The 10,420-nt window shown below is 38.6% G+C and overlaps 1 protein-coding gene across 1 annotated transcript; it reads right to left on the bottom strand.

Annotated features, from left to right (window-relative positions):
- Window positions 1-3,145: 3,145 nt before the first annotated feature.
- Window positions 3,146-4,020, bottom strand: LOC113304142 (threonine--tRNA ligase, mitochondrial 1-like). Its single transcript, XM_026553204.1, has 3 exons — window positions 3,721-4,020; window positions 3,419-3,625; window positions 3,146-3,364 (listed from the first exon to the last, which is right to left on the bottom strand). Exons 1-3 carry the CDS (start codon window positions 4,018-4,020, stop codon window positions 3,146-3,148), a joined length of 726 nt encoding a protein of 241 aa, XP_026408989.1.
- Between the last annotated feature and the right edge of the window lie 6,400 nt (window positions 4,021-10,420).

Here is a 10,420-nt window from a genome sequence, read left to right as displayed (position 1 = left end):
ATATGCACTTTTTAGCACTCATCAGAGCAGCCAGAGGACATCCGGGATTTGAAGGAGCTGATTCATATGTAGAGACTTTGATGCACGAACTTTAATAGCTATGGTTCAACCACTAGGAATTAAGACAACACTAATTGCAGAAAAATGGTCCTTACTACTGGCTTCAAGAACAGCATCAGAGAGACAATGGCCTAGAATCCTATTTGAAACAGACTCGGAGAACCTCCTGAGGTTCATCACATCAACTACCTCGCCACCTTGGCACATAGCAGGAATGATCGAAGAAATAAAAATGATACTTAGGCAAATCCCGCAAGTCGCTATACAATACAACTACAGGGAAGGAAATAAAGCAGCGGACGGATTAGCAAACCATGCAGCGGATGGCAGCCAAGCAGGAAATTTTTCAACCAAAATTTGGGACCAGGCAATCCCATCTTTTCTTAGTCACATTTTATTTCAAGACTCTGTGGGTACCACATACCCACGACAAGTTGTAAACTAAATTTATTATAATAAATTTTATGCTTCAAAAAACAAAAGAAATAATATGAGTATTTAAGGCTCTATGCCAATCAGCATGATCAGCGTTAATCGAATGAACCACTTGATAGATGTTTGGCGGTTCACTAACAAACACTTTCCTGCATCTATTTTTCCAAATTTGCCTCATACCCCTCTGATTATTCACCTGAACCAAACTAATGAGCCAATCCCAAAAAACCAAATTCCCCATGCATTGACCTGGGCTACTATCCATAGCATTCCAAACATCTTTTGTACGGCTACAATCAATGAACAAACGCGGCATGCATGCTTTTCTATTAGAATATATCGAGTTGGTCAAGTTCAAGATGAAGTCAACGATCAAGATAAAGTGACCAAGACTCAAGTCATACATCAAAGATCAAAATGAAATAGTCGAGACTCAAGCTACTAGAAGATCGACGGAGATCAAGCACTACAGAAGATTTACAGAGATTGAGTTAAGTTTACATGAATAGAAGATCTTGTGTAATTTAACTTATTTTCTATATAGGAAAGTATCTAATTAATTTCCTATATTTTCTATATTCTAGTTAATTAGAATATGTTATAGTTAATTAAGATATATTCCCAAGAATAAGATAATATCTTGATTAATTAATTATTTACATATTCACTCTATAAATTAGGGATGTCAATGGGTACCCATTACCCGGAACCGGAACCGGTAGATTTGGGTCCGGTTCCGGGTCCTAAAGTTGGACCCATTAGCAACTTAGGACCCGACGGGTAATTACCCGATTGGACCCGAATCTAAACGGGTCCAAACGGGTAATACCCGTTGGGTACCCGCGGGTATCGGGTACCCGTTTATTCATACTTTTATTCATGTTTTTGCTAGTTTTAGCTTTGATATTTTACGCGTTTTAAATTTTTCTCTTACATTTAATCTGTATTTAGTACATTAATAAGAAATAATAATAAATTTTATAAAAATTATTTAAATCCAAGCCAAAAAGAGACAAATATTAAGTTTTTGAGGTTTTTTTAATAGTTTTCTTAAGACACAATGGGTACCCGGAACCGGCGGGTACCCGGGTATTTAAACGGGTCCGGTTCTGGATCCACAAGTGTAGGAACCGGACCCGGAACCGTTAGGATCCGGATCCGACCTTTATAAGTAGGGTCCGGGTCTAGTGATACCCGGGAGGACCCGGACCCGTTGACACCTCCCCTACTATAAATAAAGAGTGTCATTGTAAATGTAAATCATCTCAGTGACATCACAACTGGTGATCAATAATATTTCACCCTTCGGAATTTTGTCCGTGGCCGTAGGTCGAGTTGACCTAACCACGTTAAATCTTGTCCCATTTCATTTCTCTTGAATCGATGATCCCTTGATACTCATAATTTATTATTTTGATTGTTCTGACTACAAAGAGTGCAGACAACGTCAATAATTTCTCACTGGCAAACAGTTCAGCATGGACTTTCATATTCGGCGCTAAATGCATAGGTCCGTTTGGGAAGGATCACAATGGGCAGCCCCTGCCCATCTCAACCACGGCAATAAGATCAGAGGTACGAGTACGACAAATTTTATGTTTCCCTGTACAATTAAGCACTGCAATATAATATTAGGTATTGTATTAGAATACACGCATCCAACTCAAAACCAATTAGCAATGAGTGGAGAGGCCCTAAGGGATTATAAACCGCAGGATCTTAGATTTCCCAATAATGTGAGATTAATAATCTCAACACACCCCCTCACTTGTAGCCTCGTTGGGTCTAACACGTGGACAATTAAATCGGTGACGCGGAATAAAGACGTGGTCAATGACTCAATGCAAATAGCCTGCTCTGATACCATGTTAGAATACGGGCATCCAACTCAAAACCAGTTGACAATGACTGGAGAGGTCTTAAAGAATTATAAACCGCAGGATCTTAGATTGCCCAATAATAATGTGGGACTAATAATCTCAACAGTTTGGAATTTAGAGGGGAACAGATTTTAATTATAGCAATGCCGACTGCAGACGGCCGGAAGAGTTGTTAGAGAGAGGTGACCTAAACAACAGGTGAGAACTATTCTTGTTAGAATCGTGTGATTGATTTGTCATTTGGGCGTATAAACATGGACAAGTTACCTAGTGATGTAACGCTACATATACTATCTCGCTTACCTCACCAAACTGTGATCAACTGCAAACTGGTTTGCAAACACTGGAGAGATATTATATCAAGTAATATCAAGGTAGGTCTCCTTTTTCAGTTTGGGTGGAACCCTGATTTCAAAATCTGTTATGGAGGAGAGGAATACGATGATATCGATATGAATGGGCATTACTCTTACAAGACACTTGTAGAATTCAATTGTCCTCGCTTTATTAACCTGAAACCGCCCTTTATGGTTGGTTCCTGTAATGGTTTGGTTTGTTTCACCATAGAGGACAAGGTTACTGTTACACATGATTCCATCTACCTCTGTAATCCTATTACCGAGGAATATGTTTATCTTCCATCATTTAACTACGCCGAAGCAGATGATGAGAAAATGTCTGTTTCCTTGCGAACAAGAAACACTTGCTTCTTGCTTTCATTTATCACTAATCCCATTTCCTCTTTAAAAAGTATGTTTTGTAATAACTTTTCAATGAAAAGCTACAGCTTCTTCGTTGAAGAACTTCAGGAGCTCTTCGACGCTCATAACTCTAGGTTTGGCCGTACCAGAGTCATCTCTATCTCTTCGGCTCACTGTTCCGAGTTCCCACTCACCAAGCACCAACACATAGTTGTACTGTGCCAACTGAGCTTCTCGAATTTTTTTGCCAATCTTTTTAACGTCGACATAGTATCCAGATTTTTGAATCTGATCTTGCAATTACAGCGCATATGGTGTGCACTTTTCAGATATAGGGCAAACAATTGCTTGTCTTGGACTTTGCCAGAAAAGCCATTTTCCTTTGCAGTGTTCCAAAAGAATAGCGAGCAGTTGCTCGACAGATCCAAGGGCAGCCCTGTGAGTCGTGACAGGTCTTTCCCTCTTAACTTCATCTTCCGCCGAATAAGACAGCTTGAATCGGGTTGGCATCTGAAACTCGAGCTGTAATGTTGCACACTGGAACTTCCTCTTCATAGCACCAAAAACGCCAATATCTATTTTGGGTCCATAAAAGGCACCATCTCCCTCATTTATCTTCCATGCCTCCCAAATTCGTTCAGTACTTCAGCCGGAGCACCTTCAGCTTTGTCCCACGTCTCTACAAATTCCAAAACATTCTTGGCTTCAGCTTTTATCTGGGATTCCCTACAGAAGATATGAGCATCATCCTGCTCGAAACTCCAAAAGCTTGTTAATTCAGACAGTGCCCCACTAAGTTCATTTCTATGCAGGACACCAAAATCCTCCAGCCGGAGAGGTAACTCCCTATAAGAACGAAATCTATGATCAAAGATGACACAGTGGCCAGGGCAATTCATCGGCTTAAGTCCAAACTCCTGTTTGTCAATCCCAAATACATACATGTTCTCTTAGTACTTTTCAGCATGACGAGAACCCAAAACTCGAACTACAAGATTTCGAAATGAATTAGAATTACAAAGGATGCAATTTGGAAGTTGTTTTCGTTTTGGAAACGGGAATACTATGGTCAGAGTGAGAAGCCGTGTCGTGTTTTCATTATAGGAGCCATCTTTCCTTTTTTTTTTGTTCTTTTTTTTTTTCTGAAGTTCCGAATGTTGTTCTATTTAATCAATGCAATATAGGCTGAAAAGATGATACAGCACGTCTAGCTACCGAGACTTGATAGCGAAGAGAGATGGTCTAACAGGTGAGAACTATTTTCTTTTAGAATTGCGTAACTTTGTGCATATAAAAATTCATAAGATGGAGAAGTTACCTACTGATATAATCCTAGATATACTATCTCGCGTACCTTATGAAACCATAATCAACTGCAAACTAGTTTGCAAACCCTGGAGAGATATTCCAAGTCATATCAAGGTAGGTCTCCTTTTCCAGTTTTGGACGAAACCTGTTTTACAATTCCGTTATGGAGGAGAGCAATACGATGACATTGATATGCATGGGCATAACTCTTACAAGACACTTGTGGAAATCGAAAATCATCCGTCTATTGAGCTAGAAGAACCCTTGACTGAGATGGTTGGCTCATGTAACGGTTTGGTTTGTTTCTCGGTAGCGGGAAAGTCCTCTCTTTCGCATGATCCCATCTACATCTGTAATCCCATCACCAAGGAATGCGTATATCTTCCAACAATCAATGACTATAAAACATATCTCAGTAATTTGATTGGTTTTTTATTTCTGGATTTGGTTACCATCATTCTATGGATGAGTATAAAGTTGTTAGAATCTACAGACGTAACTGTTCTAGACGTGAAATTGAAGTATACACTTTGGGTAAGAAATGCCCACGAAAGAGAACATAAATATAAAATTAGCAATGATTTTTGGAAATCAAATTAGTCCTGTTATTAGCTTTAAATCAAATTTGTCATGCAATAATTTACACCAACTCTATATCTATAACTGTATCAACCTTTTGTAACAGCAAATGGAACTCAAATTTCTAAGAACCGATTGCATTATCAATACATATTATGAGGTTCCATTCCTCTTTTCCGAGAGAAAAAAAAACTATGGATTATCTATTATTAAATGAACCATTTCACCCAACATGAAATTCACCTTCATCATAAATAGAGGTTTAAGTAGAATCTTATAAACTATATGAATAATTTCAGGGTTCTATTAATTAAGAAAAAAAGAAGAAAAATCAAATTTCTAGGGTTTAAGAAAATTTACTTGTTTGTTTCAAAATTTATCCTCCAATTCAACAGACTAATCGAATTCCACCCCTGATCACAAATTCCATGGACCACGAAACAAATAGAATGGCGATACTAGATTTTGACATAGACTTTTAGTTGGAAAAGGTTTCCAGGTGAATATCTTCCACAGTTTTGCAGTAGAGATAGAAAATTTTATTTATTCTCAGTTTCGGTTACAGAAGTTGTTACAGATTCAAAGACTGAATGTAAAAGTAAACAAGATTCGTCATCTATTTAGGAAGAAAAATAGGTAGACCAGACTAAGTAGTGTGCTGTTGAGATTCTTCAAGATTGGGGTGAGATGTATCCTTGACATCCAACCTCAAGTTGAGCATGAGTTGCCGAATGTTCAACTTGTTTCTTAAAAACTAAAAGCGCGGTGCAACTAGCCCTTTGATAAATACGTCCGCTAGTTGATCTTTCGAACTGATAAACTTCACCTGCAACTTCTTGCGTGCCACCCTTTCTCGGACAAAATGAAAATCTATTTCAATGTGCTTCGTACACGCATGGAACACTGGGTTAGCTGTAAGGTACGTTGTACCCGAGTTGTCATACCACATGGTGGGTGTTGGCACTGTAATTCCCAGTTCAGAGAGCAATCATTGAATCCAGATAAGTTCAGACGTTGCAATAGCCACTCCTCTATACTCAACTTTTGTACTAGACTTAGATACTGTCTTTTGCTTTCTAACACTACAGGAGATTAAATTCCCTCCATAATATATACAGTATCCACTGGTAGAGCGTCGATCATCCAAGTTACCTTCCCAGTCAGCATCCTAATAAGCATGAAGAATGTTGTCTGCTGAAGCACGAAGAACCAGACCATATTCCAGGGTGTGTTTTAGATAACGCATAATACATTTAACCATCTCCCAATGCTAAAATGTACGGTTCATACATATATTGACATGCCTTGTTAACTGCCATTGAGATATCTGGTCTAGTGATATGTAGGTACTGTAAAGCACCTACAACACTTCTGTAAAGTGTAGGATCTGAAAATTCGACACTTCCCAACTTCTGGACTTTAGCATTAGGAGGCAGTGGTGTTCTTACAGGTTTGACTCCATCCATCTTTGTTTTGCGCAATAGATCTGCAACGTATTTGTGCTGGGTGAGCATTATACCATTCCCTTGTTGTAGTACTTCTACACCAAGAAAGAAGGACATGAGACCCATATCCTTGACAACAAAGACCTTTCCAAGATCATTAATGAGCTTATTGGCTTGCCACGTATTGGATCCTGTTACTATTATGTCATCGACATAAGTTAGAACATATGTAACTGAGTCTGAAGTTTGAAGTACAAACAACGAACTGTCCGCAACAGAAGCTTTAAACCCCAGATGTAGGAGAAAGCTACTCAACTTCGAAAACCAAGATCGGGGGGCCTGTTTCAGACCATATAGTGATTTATGCAGTTTGCATACATGATGCGGATAATCTGGGTCGACATACCCTGAAGGTTGTTGCATAAAAACCTCCTCATCAAGGACTCCATGTAGAAAGGCATTTTCGACATCCAATTGCCGCAATGTCCAGCCATTCATTACAGCAATAGAAAGCACCAATCTGATTATACATGGTTTGATAACGAGGCTAAATGTCTCTCCAAAATCAATTCCTTGCTACTGGTGATAAACTTTGGCCACCAGACGCGCCTTGTACCGTTCTATACTGCCATACAGGTTTTGTTTGATACGATATACCCACTTTGGACCAACTACATTCATGCCTGGTTCATATTTCACCAATGAATACGTACCATTCTGGATTAGGGCATTGATCTGAACATCCATCACACGTTTCCACTTTGGGTTTTTATTCGCAGTAGAAAAAAAAAGTTGGCTCCATGACTCTGAATCTGAAAGTGGATGCTTTGTTGCTGTTAGACAGAGTTTCTGAATAGGCTTTGTTATTCCATATTTTGCTCGCGTCACCATAGGATGATGAAAAACAGCACTTTGAATTGATTGATCAGCAACTGCATGTGCCTGCGAGTCATATGTTGTAGCAGAACTCTCTGAGTTAGCCGGAGTTATGTCTGGTGATGCCATAATATGTGCAGGCGAGAGTGGATTTCCAGATTCCGTAGATGATGTTGGACTATTCGGCATTGCTGGTGATGACATAGCCTGGGAGTTACTTTGTTGTGTTGAGTGCAGATTACCATCTCCATGACTAGCTAACAAACTACGTTGTTTAAATGGATGAGAGGCTTGAATGGGAATGATGTCTCCTCAAAACGTACATGACGAGTAATGTAAACTTTGTCGGTTTTCCGATGCAAACACATGTAGACCTTGTGAGCAGAACTATATCCTATAAAAATACATGGGAGTGACTTCGGCTCTAGTTTATGTTTATTGTACTGTCTAAGACAAGGGTAGGCCAGGCATCCAAAAACCTTCAGAAACGAGTAATCAGGGTGCTTGTTAAACAGGAGATCAAGAGGAGTTTTTGTCTCAAATTTAGATTTTGGTAGCCTATTGATAAGGCATGTGTGCATGAAATAAAAGATCCAAACCTTGCTCAGTAACATGCCTAATATGACGTTCTGCAATCCCATTTTGAGGTGATGTATATGGGAAAGTGAATTTGTGTTGGATGTCAGTTTCATTGAGATATGCTGTGAATTTTTTGTATTTAAGGCATTATCTGACCAAAAAACCTTGATTTTGTGATCTGTGATATTTTCAACTTGTTTACGTAAAAGAATAAATGTTTTCAAAGCATCAGATCGCTGGAAAAGTGGAAAGATCCATGTAATGAGAATAAACATCCATTAAAAGTAGATAATAACGAAAACCCAGTCTATACAATTGTGGTGAAACCCAAATATCAGAGACAATCAAGCTTAAAGGCTTGTCATAAACAGTGTTGCTAAGAGAAAAAGGAAGTTTCTTGCTCTTACTGAGATGACAGGAATGACAGTACTCAAAGCTATTATTCAAAACAGGGAGTGAATTTTGATGACAAATTTTGGAAACCGTACGCAACATTGGGTGACCCAGACGTTGGTGCCACAATGGGAGTGTAGAGGAGACATGATCTTGCGGCTTTATTGATGGAGCTATCATGTCTATTCCCGCAAAGATGTAGAGACCATTCCTATTCAGCCCTCTCAGCAGTGTTATTCCCGTTTTCTTGTCCTTTACAACAAAGAAAGATGTGTGAAATTCAAAACATATATCATTGTCTTTACAAAATTGAGATACTGATAACAAGCTGGTTTTTATTTGTGGAACATGATAAATATTGTTCAAAAGAAAGGATCTTGAGTTATAAGTGAATGATGCATTACCAACATTGGCAATGTTCAGTGCATTACCATTACCAACATGTACTTGTTCAGTACCATCATACTCATGAGGAATGGTTAGGTTTCCCATTTCTGCAGTGAGGTGATATGTAGCACCAGTGTCTGTCACCTAATTGTTGCCTTGATATCCTCCAGGTAAGGCAATATAAGCCGCAGGGGCTCTTCGATTGTTATTGTTTGGTTTATCATAACGAAACCAGCATCTGTCACCTTTGTGGCCTTTTTTTTGCAGATCTGACAAGGTTCATCAAATTGATTGTTCCTTTGAGGATGATCGCGACGATTTTATTGGTTGTTGTTGGATTGATAAGACCTTCTATTCTGGTTGTTGAATCTCCTTGGTTCACCTTTTCTTGATGAAGTCGAGGTGGATGCTGCTACATTAGCAATAGATGACTGCAACAAGTACAGTTGGTGCTCAAGCCGCAAATCAAAAGTGAGTAGATGAGAATATAAAGTGTCTATGTCCAACCCCTCCACCGTACTTAATGAATTTACAATAGGATCGTAACTCTGATTCAGCCCATTGCTGATTGCTTGCTTCTTTTCATCTGCAGGTACCGTGTATCCTGATTCTGCCAACTGAGCAAATAAACTTTTAGCATCAGTCAGATATTGTTTCAAAGTTTTATTACCTTTGGACAAGATGTGTAGCTGCTTCTTTTTATTCTCATCTGATGAGAAAATGTTTTTGGTGCATACTCCGATCCCAATTTATCCCAGATTTTTTTTCTGTGTCTAGACGAGCAACTGTACTTAAGACTTCAGGCGTTAAAGTTGAATTCAACCATCCAACTATCAGGGCGTCTTGTTGCTCATAAACAGTAAAACCAGGATTTATGTACTTAAGACCAGACTAAGTAGTGTGCTGTTGAGATTCTTCAGGATTGGCGTGAGCTGTATCCTTGACACTTTTGAACTGAAGACAGCTTCAAAATTGGATTTTGACCTAGAATTCACTAAAGATAGTGATGATGAACAAAATAATTCCATAAATCTCTGTAGAAATTTAGTGATTAGAAACACGGGGTATTGCTTAAGAGAGAGAAATCTCTGGATGAGTTTATTGCGAGAGGGAAAAAGTTTTGAGATAGAACAATTTCTTTGACCTAGACTTTTAAACTGAAGACAACTTCAAAATTTGATTTTGACCTAGAATTAACTGAAGACAGTGATGATGAACAAAAGAATTCCAACAATCTCTGTAGAAGTTTAGTGATTAAAAACACGGGGTGTTGATTGAGAGCAAGAAATCTCTGGAAGAGTTTATCGCGAGAGGGAAGATATTTTGAGATAGGACAATTTCTGTAAAGGGTATTGATGTTAAATGGTGGATTTACATACTGCGTATGTATTTTTAATGACACATTGGTATTTTAATGACCCATTAGTTGTTTTCCTAATCAACGCCCGTGTCCCGACACCCACCGTATAAAGGGTATCTCTATCTTAGCCATTATCAAAATACACACATAGTTTTGGTCAACTATTTGTATTTGTTACAGAACGGGTCACATATATGGTAATCAATCATAGTTTTGGTTATTTCCTATAAATAATTATCAGGATGATACCTAAAGCATTTCTGAATAACAGTGAGCCCTTGAAGGGATTTCTGAGATATAACTGAGATGGACATAATATGATATAGAAATACAACGCTGAAGCATTAAGTAGAATTACCTGCTCGTACCTCTCCCCGATTATTTTTTTGATGCAGGTTTATGATTCCTTCGTTTACA

Source organism: Papaver somniferum, chromosome 8 (genome assembly GCF_003573695.1).
Source record: "Papaver somniferum cultivar HN1 chromosome 8, ASM357369v1, whole genome shotgun sequence".
Taxonomy (NCBI): domain Eukaryota; kingdom Viridiplantae; phylum Streptophyta; class Magnoliopsida; order Ranunculales; family Papaveraceae; genus Papaver; species Papaver somniferum.
The sequence above is the reverse complement of the archived record's forward strand: the minus strand, read 5'-3'. Positions and strand labels throughout refer to the sequence as shown.

Excerpts from the sequence above, each read along its gene's own strand:
- LOC113304142 (XM_026553204.1), bottom strand. The coding sequence starts at position 4,020 with ATGTATGTATTTGGGATTGACAAACAGGAGTTTGGACTTAAGCCGATG. Across the intron at positions 3,626-3,720 it reads CTGAAGGTGCTCCGGCTGAA|AGGAAGTTCCAGTGTGCAAC; the intron begins GTACTGAACGAA and ends GGTGCTATGAAG. Across the intron at positions 3,365-3,418 it reads AAAGTCCAAGACAAGCAATT|ATTCAAAAATCTGGATACTA; the intron begins GTTTGCCCTATA and ends TTGCAAGATCAG.